The following is a 20,391-nucleotide window of genomic DNA, read 5'->3' as shown; positions in this document are numbered from 1 at the left end:
TCTGAAATCTATGTCCAAGATGAAATCCAAGATTTCTAAATCCTTTATTAACCGTCTGCAATATGGAAATAATACTTTTGCTTTTGTAACATCTCTGTGGAATACTTTATAGCATTTTTTAATTGGGATTCTGAGCAATTTGAACACTTAATCTGGTGCTTAATTTAGTCTACCTGTGTTAGAGGAAGCCAAAACATCAAATGCAAAATGTAGTAAAACAGAACAACAAAAAACAAATAACCTTGCAGCAGATATTAGGTTATATTATGTAATCCATTATCATGATTCAATTTTACACTGAAATGCAAAATTGGAAAAAGTTCCAGTAAGCATTTTGTTCTTCCTTTGTCTGTAATGCACCTGGAAAAATGATGGAAATGTCAGAAAAATAGAAGAGGCTCAGATACTGTAATTCTGATCAATAAAAGCTGATGTTAATGGTTCAGAGTAGCAAATATGCATGAAGGGTCCAAATTAACCTTATAGAGAACATGACCACCAATGGTCAATGATAGTTCCAGGAAGGAATAACATTTACCAAGATTATTAATTTTTAACTTGTTAGACATTAACTATTCATTTGGAAGTAGTTGGTAGTCCAGTTTTTTGTTGTAGGAATAAGGATAGAGACAAGGGAAGGATGAAGAGCTCAGAAGGTTTATGTATACTGGAACAAATGGGTATACCAAAATTAGGCTGGATGCCATAATTTCTAAGGTTCCTTTCCACTCTAATATGAATATGAGCCAAAAAGGGATGTGGACAGCTTAAATGTAACTTAGGAAAATGACAGGTTCTTGGGACCAGTTTCCCTGTGCTCTGCCCTCCTGGTACACCCCCACTAAGAACTCCACTTAGGACACAAATTCATAATAGGAAAGTGGCCTGTTTTGGCAACCTTCCATCTCTTAAATTCAACAGTTAGATCAATTAAATGTCATTCTGTAACAGACACAATATTGTTTAAATTAAAGCATGATTACAGCTAACATTGGACAAAAGGTAGTATGAAAACAAACACAACTTCAAATTTCAGCTGGCATCATCATGCCCCAAGGTTGAAGTGCTCTATCCTTCCAGGATAGAGTCCAATCTTTCTGAACATTTCCTTGATGATTCCATGCTGAAGGAAGAAAATAATTCGGGAGGTTTGATATCTTAAACCCTCTTTTTCCCAACATAGTGGGAGGGAGAAAATAACTCCATTATTCACAACAAGGCTTGGGTATACTGCAGGAGTTCTGCTGATTGTCTTAGGAGCAACAACCAAGTAAACATGGCCTAAGTATTTGTCCATCTCTGGACCTTTTACCATGGTCCTGGCAACCCTAGCTTTCTTGGTATATTGCCATCTTAAGCCTTCCCAACACAAAAAGCTAAGTCTCCCATCTGGGCCCGTCCTATAAAGAGGCTCCTTTCTGAGACTGCGGCCACCTGCTTCTTCTGTTACATCTGTCTAATCAACCAATCCCAGTGGCACTGCCACTGAAGCCACACCAGAAATATTACCTTTAGAACATCACCCAGACCTGCCCCATCCTTGCCTAATCCAGTTAAGACACAACACCACACTCCTTCTAAAAAGGTTATGTAGCTTTAATATGGGACCCACTGACTGCAGACTGCTACTTACATGTTCAACTGTCCCCTTCATCCCATAAAATCACTACAGAAGGTCTGGTCCACCCAATGTTTATTTTATTTTGTTCTTTTGGGGGGGGGGGCTTAGGGGGAAAGATTTCCTCAATTTCTTGTCATAATGAGGACACTAACAGAACTTTTAGGTAACATATTGCAGATTGCTTTTTCTCAACAGTTATCCTTCCTCCATGGACCTTTGTAGGGTGATTCTCAATTTCAATTCTTCAGAGACTTGCAAACATATACCACACTACAGGAATGATAATGCTATTTTAAAATGTGGTACATGCTCTATAAAGGTAAAAATCACATGACAAATTGCAGAGAAACCATATTCACCATAGAAAATCTTTTAGATGCCTAACCTTGAAGTTAGCAGATTTTTTAAAAAAGAGGTTTCATTAATTTATTAAAGGATCTGGTTTTATTTTCTCTCATAATTTAGTGTCCATGATAAACTAATCAAGAAAAAGAAAAATTATAATCCTAATTGTTGGAGTATTATTTTTTAAAAATTATTTTTATTTCATTAAATATTTTCCAATTACATGTAACATGTTTTAAATTTTTTTAATTTTGCGTTCCAAATTCTCTCCCTCTTTCCTGCTCCTCCCCCTCTTGAGAAAGCAAGCATTTTGATATTGATTATAAAAATCATGCAAAACATTTCCATATTAGTAAACACAAACAAAATAAAATAATAAAAATAAAGTAAAAGAAAACATCCTTCAATCTTCATTGAGAGTTCATCATTTTTCTCTCTCTGGAGGTGGATAGCATTTTTTATCTTGGGTCTTTGGAACTGTCTTGCATCATTGTCTTGACCAGAATACCAACGTCATTCACAGTTGATTACTGTACAATGCTGCTGTTACAATGTTCTCTTGGTTCTGCTCATTTCACTTTGCATAAGTTCATATTAGTCTTCCCAGGTTTCTCTGAAACCATCCTGCCTACTCATCCTTTCTTATAGCACAATAGTATTACATCACAATCATATATTACAACAACATTCCTCTTGATTTACAATTCTTTGACACCATGAAAAGAGCTTGTTAGCAGACATCTAAAAAAAAGCATGCACACACCACAGATAATCAATTAATAAGCATTTATTAAATGCCTACCAAGGGCCAGGTGCTCTAATAAGCCCTGAGAATATAAAGACAAATATGAACTCCTTGTGCTCAAATCCTTGTCCTTCAATTTACCAGAGGAAACAACATGTACATAAAATATATACAAAGTAAATACAAAATAATTGGAAAGAGAGCCCACTAGAAGCTGGAGAACCAAGAAAGGGTTCATATAGGAAATGAAACTTGAGCTAAAGCTTGAAAGAAGCTAGGGAGTCTAAGAGACAGACAGAGATGAGGAGAGAGTGCATTCCAGGCTTGGGAAAGACAGCCTGTGCAAAGGCATTGCGATGAGAAATGTATTATTTTATACAAGGAACAGAAAGTAGGTCAGTTTGGCTTAGACACAGACTGCATAAAGGGGGAGCAATGCAAACCTAGAAAGATAAGCAGATGGCAAATTGTGAAGGGCTTTAAATGCCAAAAAGAGAAATTTGTGTTTCATCCTAAAGCAAATGGGAGTCATTGAGGCTTTTTGAGAAGGGGAGTTACATGGAAAGAGCCTGGAGGCAGGAAGACTCATCAAGAGGTTATTTTGACATAAAAATTAAAGGGAAAAATGGATACATGATACAAACACTGGAGGTTATGCCAGGAAAAAAAAAGAGAAGAAACAAGATCAAGTAATCAGGTAGCTTTCATAGCTCCAGCAAAGGACTGAATTCTCTCTCTCTCTTTTTTTTTTTGGTGAGGCAATTGGGGTTAAGTGACTTGCCCAAGGTCACAAAGCTAGTAAGTGTTAAGTGTCTGAGGCCAGATTTTTTAACTCAGGTACTCCTGACTCCAGGGCCCGTGCTCTATCTACTGAGCCCCAAGGACTGAATTCTTAACCAAATGTGATAGAAGAGATTACAAAATACAAAATAGATTGTTTAAAGAAAATGCAGGGGGCAGCTAGGTGGTGTGGTGGATAAAACACCAGCCCTGGATTCAGGAGAACCTGAGTTCAAGTCCAGCCTCAGACACTTGACACTTACTAGCTGTGTGACCTTGGGCAAGTCACTCAACCTTTACTGCCCCACAAAAAGAAAAAGGGTAAACAATGAAAGAAAATGCAGACAAGGAGATAAACCATCAGTTATGAAAAATTGCAACAAATATCTGATAAGGATCTGTTATCTGTGTTAGAGAACTGATATAACAACTAGAACTAAGAGCCATTCCTTAATGAACATGTGGTCAAAGATATGAAGAAAACAGTTCTCAAAAGAGGAATTGTGAACTATTTAAAAATTTTTCCTTCTTAAAAATTTGAACTTAACAAATATCAATGATTATTTCCCCATATAAAGAAAAGGACTACATATGAAGCCATACCTCCACTATGTATAGCTTTTTGGGGAAGGTATATTTCAAATTTAATAAAGCATCTCTAATATTTCCCTGCTTGTCTGTGTTTCCTTCTGAACTTCCTCAGCTTTTTTCTGTTTATTTTAATGATTTCTCTACCTGTCTCTTTCTGTTTTTATTAGCATTACTCCTCCAAACCTCTCCCCCTCCAAATAAAAGACCTTCCCTTAAAAAAAAAAAAAGATGAGGCTTTATTGAGTTGGGTAGGAATTTTTTATTTTTATTTTTTTTTGGTGAGGCAATTGGGGTTAAGTGACTTGCCCAAGGTTACACAGCTAGTAAGTGTCTGAGGTTAGATTTGAACTCAGGTCCTCCTGAATCCAGGGCTGTGCCACCTAGCTGCCCCTAAATGACCTTCCTTTTAACAAATAAATAGTCACACAAAACAAATACATACACTGGCTGTGTCTAAAAATATGTTATCTCATTCTGCACACTTAGAGTATATTACCTCCCTGCTAAGAGGTGGGAAGCACTTATCAGTCTTTTGGAGTCATGACTAATCTTTATGTTCATCAGAGAGTTTAAGTCTGAAAGACTTGTGTTCCATTAAAATGTTCTAGTTGTAAAAAGTATTCTGATTCATCTTACTTCACTCTGCATCAGTTCTATTTTTTTTTTTTTGCAGGGCAATGAGGGTTGTGACTTGTCCAGAGTCACAAAGCTAGTAAGCGTCAAGTGTCTGAGGTCAAATTTGAACTCAGGTCCTCCTGAATCCAGGACCAGTGCTTGCGCCACCTAGCTGCCCCCTGCATTAGTTCTTACATGTCCTCTCAGGTTTCTCTGAATCCATCGCTTTCATTATTTCTTATTGTACATTATGTCCATACTCCATAATTTCTCATTCCCCAATTGAAAAATTACCATTTATAATTTTTGTATATATAGATCCTTTCCCTCTTTCTGGGCTCTTTCTGGGATATACTGATACCGCTGGGTCAAAAACATGCACAGTGCAATGAATTTGTAGGTTCAGTTCCATACTACTTTTCAGAATGGCTAATTCATAGTTCCATAAACAGCTCTTTTGGCATGCTTGTCCTACCACAGCTATTCTAACCATGGTCACTTTCATTTTTTGCTGTTCTTGCAACCTGAGAGTTATGAGACTTATTTTAATTTCCATTTCTCTTTTTATTAGTGATGTGGAACACTTTTCCCCTATGATTGTTGGTAGCCCACCTTTCTTTTTTTTTTTTTTTTTTAGAAATGCCAGGAAGTAGGGGCAGGGAGTACAATTCATAAAGACTGACAACCATTCTGTGGAGCTCTATGTAAAGTATTTTATGCAATACAGATGTGGAAAAGGGACGGAGGCAGGAAGGGGGCAGTGAGTGGGAAAAGACATTCAGTACCCAAGCCTAGAATGACTGAAGACAGTCATGTCTATGTGAGTGAGTGGGGAGAGCAGGGCAAAAGTCTCCCAACTGGAGGTCTCAAACCAAGCCCCCGATCTGCAGCAGCAGTTGGGGTGGTTTAATCCCAGTTCTGCTTTCATTTGGAGGGTTGTTTTGTTTCTTTGTCTGGGAGGAGAGGCTGTGGAGTCTCAAACCTAGGGGCAGGAATGGAGGGAGGGACTACAGTACTCTAAGGTAAAGTTAACAGAGTTGTGTTGTGTGTTTTTTTTATAGGAATGAGGATTTCTTTTAGAATTCTTTACATAAAGCCCAATTTGCATAGCATTAGGTAAAGCAAGAACTTTCTGTATAGATAGTTATTCTTCCTTCTTTCTTTCTTTCTTTCTTTCTTTCTTTCTTTCTTTCTTTCTTTCTTTCTTTCTTTCTTTCTTGGTATAGATGGTTATTCCAGGAATTCCAATGAGAAAGGGAGGAAATAGCCTTAGGAGGTGGTAGGATCTAGGGAAGGTTGTTTAAGGGTGGAGATATGGGTGTGTTTGCAGAAAGGGAGAGATTGAAGATCCCAAAGGTGAATGATACTGCAATCTCTAGGAAAAGATGAGAGGGTATGAAATTAAGGGTACATGTAAAGGGGTTGGCCTTGACAAAAAGAAAAACCATTTATTTGTCAGAGAGGGAAAAAGAAATAGCAGAGTATGATATCTAGCCATTTTGAGAGGAAGAGAAAGAGAGAAGAGTGCTTTGCAAGGCCCTCAGCAGAGAGAGATGCAGGAGGCAGATTTGTGGAAGATCTGAAGAGAGAAGAGGTTTGAAATAGCTTCGGAGCCAAAAAGATAACTGGCCAAGGGATATGAATAAACAGTTCTCAAAAAAAGAACTGTGACGTTTTCATAACCACAAGAAAGAACACTCTAAATCATTAATAAGAGAAATGGGGGCAGCTAGGTGGCGCAGTGGATAAAGCACAGGCCCTGGATTCAGGAGCACCTGAGTTCAAATCCGGCCTCAGACACTTGACACTTACTAGCTGTGTGACCCTGGTCAAGTCACTTAACCCCTATGGCCCCGCAAAAAATAATAATAATAAGAGAAATGTAAATCATAACACTGAGGTTTTACCTCCCACCTTGAAAATTGGCAAAAATGGCAATAATCAATGTTGGAAGGTTGTGGAAAGATATGACACACTTAATACATTGTTGGTGAAAGTGTAAAATGATACAAACATTTAGAAAACTACTTAGAATTATATAAGGATTTAAAATGTCCTTTGAGCCATCAATAAGGAAAAAAGTCCTAATATACTCCAGAATATTTATAACACTTTTTGTGATAACTAAAAAGGGGAAACAAATAGATGTCCATCAACTGGGAAGTGGATAAACAAATTGTGGTACATAAATGTAAGAGATTATTACTGTGCAGTAAGAAATGATGTGTGATAGAGAGAAGCATGGAAAGATCTATATGAACTGCTGCTTACTAAAGTAAGCAGAGGCAAGAAAACAATATTTTTGTTGTTTGTTCTTCGTTCCGGAAGAGGACCACGACATCAGGGTGATGTCATGACTTGCACTCAATTGGATTTAAGTGAGGAAGGGCTGTGCAACCTCACTCTTTCCTCCAGAGCCAAGATATACATCAGGACAACTGGAGATGGTCCGATGTTTAAAGCAATTGGGATTAAGTGACTTCCCCAGGGTCACACAGCTAGTAAGTATCTGAATTCAGGTCCTCCCAACTTTAGAGTCAGTACTTGATCCATTGTGCCACCTAATTAGAAAGAATCCCATGTTCTTGTACTTTTTCAATGTATCCATCAGTTGGCTGATCTATTTTTTCCTCTCTAAAAAAACAATTTTGGTTAAATCTCTGGGAGAGGGAGAGATACTTGGGATAGCTATGATGATGTTAAGAAACAAAATACCTGGCGGGGGGGGGGGGGGGGGGAGGAATTCCTTGATTATTCAAGAATTATTCTCTTATTTATTGTTCTGAAAAGGTTTCATATTTCTTGCTTCTCTAATTTATTAATATATCTGGGTCATGTCTCAAATTGGAGTTTACAGTGTAAAATGCTGGCCTAAGCCGCTTTCTGCCAGATTAGTTTCTAGTCTTCTCAGCAATTTTTACTTAAGAGTACTCACTTCAGGGAGGCAGCTAGGTGGCTCAGTGGATAAAACACCAGCCCTGAATTCAGGAGGACCTGAGTTCGAATCTGGCCTCAGACACTTGACACTTACTAGCTGTGTGACGCTGGGCAAGTCACTTAACCCTCCTTGCCCCACCAAAAAAAAAAAAAAAAAAAGAGTACTCACTTCAGTAGTTGAAACCCTTGGGTTTATTGAACAATATCTTACTATGCTAACTTATTTCTGGGTCTTGTATAGTAAATCTGTTTCATAGACCAACTTTAAAAATTTTTTTTAACCATTATCAAATGATTTTGATTATTATTACTTTTCAATATAGCTTGATATGTAGTACTCTAATTATTACTACTAGCATGCCTAAAACTATGTCAATTAATAACAGTGACAACAACCATAATTTCTTTACCCTTAATCTTACTGGAAATGCCTCTAGTATTTCCATTACATATAATGCTAGCTCTTGGTGTTACCTATAATACTCACCACATTAGGAGATAGTCCATTTATTCCTGTTTTCACAAAGGGATGCTATGTTTTGTCAAAGACCTTTCCTGAATCTAGTGTTATAATCAAATGACTTTTGATGGTTTCTATTCTTATTAGTCTATCATGTTTACAATTTTCCTAATATTTAACCAATTCTGCATTCATATTATAAATCTAATGTGGTCATAGAAAAAATATACATAGATATTAAAATCTTCTTTTAAATAGTTTTAGCCTCTTTTTTGAGGTTTTTCCCTTGTGTTCTGATTCTTCTTTCACAATATGACTAATGCAGAAACATGTTTAATGTGATTATACGTAATAACCTATATCAGACTGCTTTCCATCTTGGGGAGGGGGGAGGGAAGGAAGAGTGGGAGGAAAATTTGGAACTAAAAATCCTATAAAAACAAATGTTGGGGCAGCTAGGTGGCGCAGTGGATAAAGCACCAGCCCTGGATTCAGGAGTTCCTGAGTTCAAATCTGGCCTCAGACACTTGACACTTACTAGCTGTGTGACCCTGGGCAAGTCACTTAACCCCCATTGCCCCGCAAAAAAAACCAAAAAAAACAACAACAAAAAAAACCAAATGTTGAAAACTATCCTTACATGGAACTAGAAAATAATGAAATACTTTTATTAAAAAAAAATAGTTTTAGCCTCTTTGTTAATGTCATTCACTAGTTTGTATCAATATTCATTAAATAGTTTCCCCCCCTGGTTTGTTTCCCTTTGGCTTCAGTATTATGCCTACATTTGTCTCATAGAAGTATGGTAGGACCCTTTCTTATTTTTTGCAAACAATTTAATATTAGAACTGAATTTTCTTTGAATGTCTAATAGAATTCATTGGTAAATGGACATTTTTACTTTAGGAATTTCTTTGTTGCTTCTTCAAGTTATTTTTTCTGAAACTCAGTAATTTAAGTTTTCTATTTCTGTTTCTGGCAATCTGGCTATTTTACATTTGGATACATATTCATACATTTCAGTTATCAATTTTGCTGGTATACAATTAGGCAAAATACTTTCTAATAATATCTTTTACTTCCTCTTAATTAAGAATTCTCCTTTATCATCTTTAATATTGTCGATTTGATTTTCCTTTCATTTTTGGAAATCAGATTATCAAACGTTTTTGTCTACTGGTGGAGTATTTTGGGAGGTGGGAAACTCCTAGTTTTACATATGATTTTAGTGGTTTTTCCTTTTTTAAAAATTTTATCTCCTTTGATTTTCAAAATTTTTTGTGTCCATGTGGTTTTTCATGTTTTCCTTTTTTAAGTCCAGCATATTTTTATTGATATCTTTTTGTTTTTACATCATCTATGCTTCTGCTGTATCCTTCACACTACCCATTCCCAGAGAGCCATTCCTAATAATAAAGTACAAAGAATAGAAGAACAAAAATTTTACTAAATTCTAAGAAGTCTGACTGAGTATCCCAGACCTATGATCCCCCACTTCAAAAAGGAACAAGAGGAGATGTCTTCTCACAGCTCTTCTGTATTTGCTACTTGTGTGTCACCCTCCTTTTTCTGGTTCAGATAACTGAAGTAAAGAGATGCTTACTTCTACCCACACCTCTATGCTTGTATACCCTTTTCCATACAAACACCATGTAAGTGAAATAGGTAAGTTCTTGCCTATTCTTACTAATGTCTTTCCTAATGTTTTCCTTTTCCCTCCCTTTTTCTTCTTTCCTAAAAGAAACCCGGGCAGCTAGGTGGCGCAGTGGATAAAGTGCTGGCCCTCAATTCAGGAGGACCTGAGTTCAAATCCGACCTCAGACACTTAACACTTACTAGCTGTGTGACCCTGGGCAAGTCACTGAACCCCAATTGCCTCACCAAAAACAAAAACAAAAACAAAAACAAAAACAAAAACAAAAACCTAAAAGAAACCCACACCTAGGTTCTATGTGTCACTTGACATAGAAGAGATTAGGATTCTGAAGGAATATGTCACTCTCCCACTACCAGAATGTAAGCACTTCCTCATCATAGTTTAGACCATTCCAACTGCTTAAATGCATTTTCTTTTCCAGCTTTCTTTGTTAGCATTTCAAGGTTTCTACTAAGCCCTAGTCTTTCCATTATTTATTTTTTAGCCTTCTATTCCATTAAAGGCCAATTCTCTCAGTTTTGCATGATAAGGGAGTATGCTGTTGTTGTTTATAAACCTCTATAATAGCCTTCAGGATATTATATTCCAAAATTTTCTCTCCTTTATAACAGCTACTGTTAAGTCTTGGATGAGGATCCTATATTTAGTACCTTACCCTTGCATTCTTTTTTGTTTGTTTGTTTTTTGTGAGGCAATTGGGGTTAAGTGACTTGCCCAGGGTCACACAGCTAGTAAGTGTTAAGTGTCTGAGGCCGGATTTGAACTCAGGTACTCCTGATTCCAGGGCTGGTGCTCTATCCACTGCACCACCTAGCTGCCCCCATCCTTGAATTCTTTTATCCTAAATGTTTCCTTTTTTCTTTGATCTGGAAGCTTTAGATTTAGCTAACATATTCCTGTGTGTCTACAATTTGGTGTTTCTTTTATGTGGCTAAGATTCCAGCTATACTATCTAAAAATCTAATGAGTGGTCACCAATAAATTAGAAGCTTTAGCAAGAGTTTAGACTTCTAAGCATTTATTAAGGAACGTAAGAATTTGGTGAAGAGAGAGAGAAAGAGGACTAGATTCAGCTATCTCAGGGAGCCAGCGTTCTCCTGCTGCACTCCCCACTGAAGTGAGAGACAGAGAGTGCTCAAGCTTCACCCCTTCTTCATACCACAAGCCTCCTGTGAAACTGGGAACATCCCATCCCCATGTACACACAGCTCCAAGCTAATTGGCTGGTAGCTTTGAGAGACAGTACCCACGAGCAAATGTCACTTCCTGATGCCAAGGAACTCAGACACCTTCTCCTCATGGCAGAGCTTTCCTACGATAACTCTCCAGCAGGTGGCATCACTCCAACTGTCACATTTAGAAGGTGATTAGTGAATTATTTTAATATTCACTTTGCCTCTGCTTATAATAGAGCTGATGAATTTTATTTTGTGACTTCTTGAAATACAGCATCCAAAGGTTTTTGGTTTTGTGCTGTTGGGGTTTTTGTTGGGTTTTTTTGGGGGGAAGGGGGAAGGGGAGGGGGGTATCCATGTTTCCAAGGAGTCTAACAAACCTTAAATTATGTCAGCTTTACTTGTTTTCCAGATTAGTTGTTGGGGGTTTTTTTGGTAGCGATGCTTACATTTTCTTCTATTTATTCTATCTTTTGAGTTTTAATATTTCTTGTTGTCTCACAAAGTCATTAAGTTCTGTTTATTCATTTCTTTTTTTCAGGGAGTCCACTGCTTTGGTGAGGTTTTCCTCTTTCTGTTCTAAGATATCCCTCCAGAACTCTCATTTCATTTTTTAATTTCTTGCTTCATTTCTTCCAACCACTTGTAATCCTGGTGCCAAACAATTTTTTTCCTCTGAAGTCCTTCTTGCAGTTGTTGTGGAGCTACTTTCTTCTTCTGGGTTTATGTCTTGAGCTTCTTTTAGCCAAAGTATTTCTTCATCATTTTTTGGTGTTTTCTTTTGTTTACTCTGATTTTCAGTCTCAGTTCTTGAATTGGGATTTTTTTGCCCAGGCCAGTCCTCTCTAGCACACTTGGATAGATTGCATAGGCCTTATTTGGGTCTGTCTTGTCCTACCCTCTGCTTTAATCCCTGGCTTCTATTTCAGTCTCCTTGTGGTACGCCATAGGTTCTGGTGGTCTCAGCCTGTCTCTGGCACCTCCTTATATGATCTCCAGTTGGTAGTTGCTGCTTTCTCCTGCTATGGTCCTGAAAGGCCCCAGTAGAATGTTGGAGATCCCACTGTTCTGAAGTCATTCTACACAAAATGCCCCACTTTTCCCTACCTTGTGCTAGGACTCAAGTACTGCTTTGGCCCTCTCTCTGCTATGGCTCCCAATGCTCTGACCTGCCTGAGAGTCTTATCTCCTGTAGTGACCTTCTGCCTTCCAATTCTGTTCTGACAAGGTAGGAAGGAACAGGAACTGACTACACGCCCCCAATTACTAAAGCTCACACTGGCTAGAACTGGGTCTGTTTGCAAGAGTTTACCTGTCACGGCATCTTTTTAGTTGGCCTCCTCCTTACCCTGAGCTTGTACTTGATTCCTTGGTACAGCTTCTCTCCCTGCCTATAAAGGCTCTTTTCATGCATTTCTGAACTAGATGGCAGAACTTACTACTTTTGTTGTTTTTCCTGGTTTTCTTCAACACTGGTCTTTCTGGGGAATTCTTCAGATAATTGCTAGGATTTATGTGAGAAATGTAGGCTTCTCTACAAGTATTCACTTTGACATCTTAACTGGAAAATTATTTCAAACTATTAACAACCATAAGAAAGACTGCTCCAAATAACTGTAAGAGAAATGCAAATCAAAACAACTTAAAGTTTTCACTTTATACCCTCCAACCCCTAACTGGCAAAAATAGCAAAAGGTAAAAAGTCAAAGCTGGAAGGACTGTGGAAAGACAGGCACACTGATACCTTGTTGGTAGAAATGTGAATCTGTTTGATCATTCCAGAAAGCAACCTGTAATTATGCCCCCCAAAAGTGACTAAAATGCCCATACTCTTTGATTTCATTGCTAAGTATAGCACTCAGGAAGGTAAAAATGAAACAGCCTCATAGACACCAAAATATTCATAACAAAATGTTTCTTGACTGCAAAGAACTGTTAAGAGGCATTTTTTTCAAATGAAAGAGGAAAAGAAAAAACAAGAAAAAAAAAAGAAAGGAGGGACCGGCTAGGTGGCACAGTGGATAAAGCACCGGCCCTGGATTCAGGAGTACCTGAGTTCAAATCTGGCCCCAGACACGTACTAGCTGTGTGACCCTGGGCAAGTCACTTAACCCCCATTGCCCCGCCAAAAAAAATTAAATAAATAAAATATTTTTTTTTAAAAAAAGGAAAGAATTAAAGATAAGGTAAAAGACAATTGGGGGCAGCTAGATGGCGCAGTGGATAGAGCACCAGCCCTGGAGTCAGGAGTACCTGAGTTCAAATCCAGCCTCAGACACTTAACACTTACTAGCTGTGTGACCCTGGGCAAGTCACTTAACCCCAATTGCCTCACTAAAAAAAAAAAAAAGACAATGATGCAAGACAAAATTTTTTTTAATTTGTAACAAGCAGAAATAATACAAACAAAAATTGAAATGAATGGATCAAAAATTAAGTGGTATTCTGATCTCTTCAATGAACGCTTTCTTAACGTATTTCATGATTCAGTATTCTTAAGCAAGAAAATGACAGCAGCATTTCTGAATTCCTGATATTCATAATTTTTTATATTTATAAGAAAATGTATCCTTACAATGCATTTGAAAATTAGGGAACAAATTAATAGATGCATTTTTCTATACCAGTAGACTTTCCATTATACTACTCTTAGAGCCCACTTCTGATTCTCCTAGGTCTCTTTCATCCCACAGGACCTGTAGCTACTTCCTATTCCACTAAAGCATCTCAATGCTACTTCAGTTCAAGAACCAATAAATATGTACCACAGGGCTTATCAGTTCAACTAGCATTTATTAAGTACCTTCATAGTGTCAGGCACTGTGCTAAGTGCTAAGGATACAGAAAGAGAGGTAAAACAAACCTAAAAACCCAATGGTTCCTGCTCTCCAGGAACTCAGTCTCACTGGCCACTGTTACTGCTGGGGAGGCAGCTAGATGACAGATAAAAGTCCTGGACTTGGAGAAAATACCTAAGTTCAAATTCTACTTCAAACTGGGTTTGAACTAGCTGCGAGCTCTGGAGCAAGTCACCTGGGGGCAGGTAGGTGTCACAGTGGATAAAGCACAGGCCCTTAATTCAGGAGGACCTGAGTTCAAATTTGGCCTCAGACTCTTGACATGTACTAGCTGTGTGACCCTGGGCAAGTCACTTAACCTTCATTGCCCCCCCTCAAAGTGTAATAGAGCAAGTCACTTACCTTCTCTCAGTCTCAATTTTCTTATCTGTAAAATAGAGTTAATAATAGCACCTAGATTTCACCACGTGTAAAGATCAAAAAGAGATAGCACAGATAAAGTGCTTTGCAAACCTAAAGTGCTATATACAAATTCAAGTTGTCATCATCATTGTTGTTTCATCAGTCCTCAAATACAGATGGGAAGGATCTGTAGAGTCTACTTGGGCATTTATCCTCAGATCAGAATAAGCAGTGCATTCACTTAAACTAATCTTAAAATATTGAGATAACACTTTGTATTTTCATTTCCTGCCTTGTGTACGTATGTATGTTCATGGTAAATTCACATTAGTGAATTCCTTAAATACAATGGACGACTGAAGTTCATGAATTCTTAATGAAAGATCTTAATATAGAAACAAGAGATGAAAAGACTCACTTGGATCAGCTAATTATTTCTGTATCCCACTGAAACAGACTCTCTTCTACACAATTTGTTTCCAGAGGCAGCACACTCTTGACGTAAAATTGCACCAGAACCTTGGGTCCCATTCCTGGGGACTCTGGTTCTGATAGCAAGCTTTTATCTGACTGAGCTGAACTCTTCACCATATCCCATTTAGTCCATCCCTTTCCTCACTCACCTTTCCAGCTCCACCCCATGTATAGTATTTCCCCATTAGAATGTAAGTTTCTAGAGGACTATCTTGGTTCCTTATCTTTGTATTCCCAAACACTTGGCATAGTGAGAAGCACACAGTAAACAACAAATGTTCTATCTAAAATAATGCTTCATTAAAATTTTTCTGGAAGGAGGTAGGGATAGGATATGGTCTAGCATGAGGAAACCTGTTACTAATATCAAAGCTGCTAGACCATCCACTAACTTGGTAGATATCCAAATTATATTGATTTAAATAGTTTTTTGATGAACAAGAATTAGCATGATTCCCTTATTCTTCTGTGGGGAGAAATGAATCAGAAGTGAAGACTTTCCCAAGGTCGCCCAGAGTCAGTAACAACAACAGTAAGAGTTGACATTTATATCATGCTTTAAGGTTTACAAAGCACTTTACACATATTATTTCATCTGATCCTCAAAACAACCCTGTGAGGTAGGTGCTATTATTATCTCCATTTTACAGATGAGGAAATTGAGTAAGAGCCAACATTAGGAGTCAAGAGTCTCGACTCCTAGTCAGACTCACTATGCAACCTTTAATCTGGTGAAAAGTTAGTTGTTCTTGAGACAGACACAAGCCAAGGAGAGTCACATCATAAGCACTATCCCAGAAGCAGGAAGGAGAAGCCAAAAGAAAAGGGATAAAACTGCAGAACAGAAAGACTATAAAAAAACTTGTAATCATATCTGAACATAATGCAATTAGATGCACTTAGTCCGGCATCTTTGGTTAACCTTACATAACTCCTTCCTATTACATCACTCAGAAGAGTCGATAATGGACCAGGCACCTGGGCAAAGGAAACAAAATCTCATGTGCTATTATGATGCTGCTTTTAAATGGCTATGGAAACACTGGTCCAGCTAGGAGCCTAAAATAAACCTAGATGCCAATCCCTGTGGAATGTGTCACCAGGGCTGTTTCAATGATACACACAGGTGCTGATGCCTCATAGAAACAGTGTGATTCTGAAAGTTACTTCTAAGACATATTTGATTTGTTGACAAATTGTACAAACAGGCTCTTGAAGCTAAACCAAAAGAGAATGCTTGTGCTTGATGAGAAAGGCACAGGTACAGATGGGAGTGATCTGTAAAGCCTCTACTTAGATATTCTTAGATCAGAATAAATAATGTAAAGTTGGATCTTAAAATACTAAACAAGCAACACTTCATATATCTTTTGGAGGACAAGGCATAAACTCATGAGGCCTCTGAAAGGAAAACACTTTGTTTTCCCCAATTGTAAGGAGATGAGCATGTGGAGACAAGCTCGATGTCTTACAGTAGGCTTTTAAAGAATGTTTCTTGATTTAAATTAAATAGATAAGTTCTAGCTCATATACATGGCCAGTTACAAAAATTTAGGAATAAATAAATTCTGTGCTGACAAGAGGACTGTCAAGAGACTGAAAAAAGAAGGTCTAAATGGACAATAAATTAACCTACTTTTCTTTAGGCCCAAGGAAACTTAGATCTGACTAGCTTTAGGACTAGACCAAAGGCTCAGCAATTTCAAGTGAAAGCTTCTGACTGCTGGTAAATTTTCCACATTGGTTTTGAGCCAAAAGGGGCACTTGCCAGTCAGTCTCCTTTTTGTGGATTTATTCATTAGAACTTTAAAGCACTTAAGAAGGCAAACATTAAGTCTGATTATTTTAAAAGTTAAAGAGTCATTGATATTCTGCATGACCCTGTAGCCATTTTAAATTCCCGATCTCCACATTCCCATTCCCTTTACAGCTGTGCTATCTATAATAAAAAAAAAAAAACTAGAAAAATCCCAAATGCCCAATGGGTTGGGAAACGGGTAAATGAGCTATGATGCATTAATGCAAGGGAGTACTTACATTGCCAGAAAGAATAACAAATGTAAGAATTTTGAATAAATGTAAAAAAGATCAATATGAAGAAATGCAAAGAAAAACACAAAACTTGAAATATCAAATATATATACTGCTTATATCTGTGTAAAATATATTTGTACAATCATGGCGATCAGAAGGAATAGAAATACAGAGAGAGAAAGTATTATTCAGCATTTACTATGTGCCAGGCACAGGTAATAAAGAATTTTCAGTTGCTATTTGAATATGCATTTCATTTTTAATAAGTTAAAGTTGATTTAATATAAAATTAATCTTTAATGGGATCCCTATTTAGTGTGTTAAAAAATCCTAAATTCATTAAAACTATTTCTATTAGTCTACTGTGATACAATCTCCAACTTTCTAAGCATTCTTTTGATATGCCCTAATCTCAAGGGTAAGAACACAAACTAGAATAGGCTAAAAAGAAAAAAACATTGTTTTTTCAATTTACCATTCACAGTTAACCAATTAGCCTAACTACATTTTAACTAATTGAGAATTATATGCCAGAATTTGTCCATGCAAGAACCATAAGATAATTTTTTATGATGACTTCAAAACTAGTAGATAATTCAAAGTATAAGTCACTAGACTAGAGGGAAGGAGAGGGAGAGAGAGAAGGCAAATCAAACCAGAATCGTAAACAAACTCCTGAAGCCAAGACAAACAACAGCATATAAACATGGCAATAGCCAATACACACAGGGCCCAGAAGAGAGTTTGACCCTAAAAATCAGGAACAATAAAGTCTCAGGGTCAAAAAGCCGTGAAACCTAGCAGTAAGGAGTCAAAATTTAAGTTATAACACACCAAAAGAGAAGGTAGGAAAAAAATACATTTTTCAAAAGCCCATTGAAAAAGACCAGAATCCACTTGCACTAAAGACATATGCAATGAACAAAAATCCACTTCCTGAGGATATAAATAATAATGATAAGTGTCTATTAACCTGGCATCCTACTACAAAAAGCAGCATTTTCCAAACAAACTTTCAAACGAATTTCAATTTTAAGTTATTATTGTTCAACTTGCATTTGGGGGAATTGGGGAGGGGGGGAGTGTGGATTAGAAAAAGGTTAAATATATGTCTGTGAGCATTTATGTAGAAGACCCAGCTGGAATCTGCAATCACTTCTGCCACTAGAAAATGGATTACAGTCTCTTCCTGTGATGGGGCCTCTCTCCCTGAATGACATCTTCATCCAAAGACCCCTTCATAATGAGCCAAGATGTTCTATTCCTCAGTCTCCTTTGTCTCCCCATGTGAGAAATCCAATCCAGCAGAGGACTAACTTCTAATGTGCCCACTCTCTAAAACTTAGGCCTCCCAGTATCAATGACCCAGATGGCTGAAATCTTTCAGGTCTTATCCAAGCAAAGAAATTGAGGGGGGGGGGGGGAGGAGACAGACGGTAAACAAGGGTGTGCTTGTATGTCACAGATAACGCTTTGGGAAACTGGCACAAACTCACAAAATATGTTTGGTTCTAGTTTATATGCTGCCAAACCTTTTGTTTTCCAAAGCTGCAGCACTTATTAATCCATTTCCCCCACCCCCAATGCAGAGAGCCATATGGAAGAGTGATGTTTGCTTACAACCTGGGGGCAAGAAAATCCCTTTAAGTCCCAGTCCAAATTGGTGGATTTGCAGTAGTCAATAGATTGGTTCCTATAGCGTTTTTTTCAAGAAGTCCAAATATGTTTAAGATTTACCTCTCCAAGTCATACATCATCCATTTTCATTCCCTATCTGAACCATGCACGAGCAACTTTCCCCCCCCCCATAGCTCCCATTTTAGCCTTTTCAAATGCACTTCCAAATCTTGAAATGTCATCATTCCTTCGGCTCCTATAACGAGCACCACCACCCCCTCTTCAGCTCTCAATGTTTCTCCTCCAAGCCTTGGTTAATATGAATACTGTACTACACATACCATTACTCAGGACTGCAAACAATCTGACTTGCTTTTACAAAGTTAGCAACTATATAAAGGTACTCAGACTAAAATAAGGGCAAACCAAATTCCTTTGAAATAAAGAAATATGTATTTAATATATAATGTATATTTATATTTTTATACATATATATATATTTATTTCTCCCACGGAACTTCCCAGCCAAGCCTCCTCAACGCCTACACTGACAAGGCTGGGCCTTTCCTTTCTGGATGGCTTCTGGGCCGTGCACAATGCAGTCCGTGTCGCTCCTTGGGGGGGTCAGCGTTACACCACCCTAGGAACAGGGCTCGACCTATTCCCCCACCCCAACCCCCGCCCCAAGCTTGCAAAGAGCACTAGGTGCGCCTCAGCCCCTGGGCCCGATAAGGCGCGAGAAGGCCCGGAGGGTCACCTCCCGGAGAGTCCGGGAGCCCGGGAGCCCTGCCCCGAGCTCTGCACCCGGCGCTCGCCCTAAGCCCTGGTGCAATGACTTAGCACCGGGTCGAGGCGCGGGGCCCGTTGCACCTGCCCCGGCCGGTCTACTGCGGCTGCGGCCCCCGTCCCCGATCCGGTAGGGCTGGGGCTTCGCCCCCTTCCCGTCTCGCCCCGGGACTCCCTAGGAGGCTCAGTCGCCACGAGGGCCCCGGGGCCCCGGCGCCCCGGTTCCCCCGCCCCCTCCCCCAGCTGCCCGCACCAGGCCCTCACTCACCTTGGTCTCCTTCACGTGCTGCTTGACGCCCTCCGGGTACCACTGGACGCGCACGTAGCCGCGGCGCAGGGGGCTGGCGCGACTCTCCTCGTTGCCCGGGCCGCCGGACTCGGAGCCCCCGGAGCTGCCGCGGCCCTCCTCGCCCTCCGAGTCCGAGTCTTCGCCGTGGATGAGACGCACTAGCCCGAAGCGCACCGAGCCGCGGTAACGGCCCGACACCAGGTCGTGAGAGAAGAGAAGGCGCTGCGAGCCAGCGGCTGCTGGGCCGGGGCCGGGGCCAGGGCCACACACCGGCGGCCCACCCGCCGGGGCCGGAGCGACGGGCGCGGGGGCTGCGGGATCCGCCATGACTGCTCAGCAAGAGTCTCAGGCGGCGCTGGCAGCCCGGACTAAGGGAAGCTGGGGAGGGGGGGGAGGACCGCGGGGGAGGGGGCGGAGCTAGAGGGCGGGATCCCGTATGGCTACGGGGGCGGTGCTGCTGCGTGATGACGTAATACGTGCCTCCCGCCGTTGTCTGGGAACGGAGGATGCGGTTGCTAGGAGCCGAGACCCGCTCTCGCTAGGGGTAGCGGAGGAGATGGACACGGAAGAGGGGGAAGAATCCATGAGGGAGGGGGCGGGGCTCAGACTTGGGAAAGGAAGAAAATGGACTTGGGGCAGAGGGGGCAGAAAGAGGTGGGACAGATGAGAAGTTCATAAGGCGACTAGGTGGTCCAGAGAAAACAGTTAATATATGGAAAGCGCTGGATACATGCTAGCTATATTATTATCGTTGTTGTTAGAATTTTGGAGTAGGAGTCAGGAAGACTCTAGTACAAATCCAGCCTCAGACACTTCCTATCTGTATGACCTTGGGGTAGGTTGCTTAACCTATCTCAGCCTCAGTTTCCTCATGTGTAAAATGGGAATAATAATAAACTAGCACTAGCTTACCTCACAGGGTTTGTTGTCTTGTATATCTATACATATATTTACAAATCCTAAAGTGCTATAGAATTGCTATTTATTATTATTATTAAAGTTTTGCAGTTGGAGTCAGGAAGACAGGAGTATAAATCCAGCCTCAGACAATTACTAGTTGTGTAA

At 39.5% G+C, this 20,391-nt stretch overlaps 1 protein-coding gene across 1 annotated transcript in view; it reads right to left on the bottom strand.

Moving 5' to 3' along the window:
- Window positions 1-19,682, bottom strand: part of UBE2O (ubiquitin conjugating enzyme E2 O) — an 87,324-nt gene extending 67,642 nt beyond the window's left edge. The window contains exon 1 of the mRNA XM_044001306.1: window positions 19,306-19,682. Within this exon, the coding sequence (XP_043857241.1) occupies window positions 19,306-19,653 (348 nt within the window). The 5' untranslated portion in view covers window positions 19,654-19,682. The remainder of the gene's footprint in view (window positions 1-19,305) is intronic.
- Window positions 19,683-20,391: the final 709 nt, after the last annotated feature.

Source organism: Dromiciops gliroides, chromosome 4, assembly GCF_019393635.1.
Source record: "Dromiciops gliroides isolate mDroGli1 chromosome 4, mDroGli1.pri, whole genome shotgun sequence".
Lineage (NCBI taxonomy): Eukaryota > Metazoa > Chordata > Mammalia > Microbiotheria > Microbiotheriidae > Dromiciops > Dromiciops gliroides.
The sequence above is the reverse complement of the archived record's forward strand: the minus strand, read 5'-3'. Positions and strand labels throughout refer to the sequence as shown.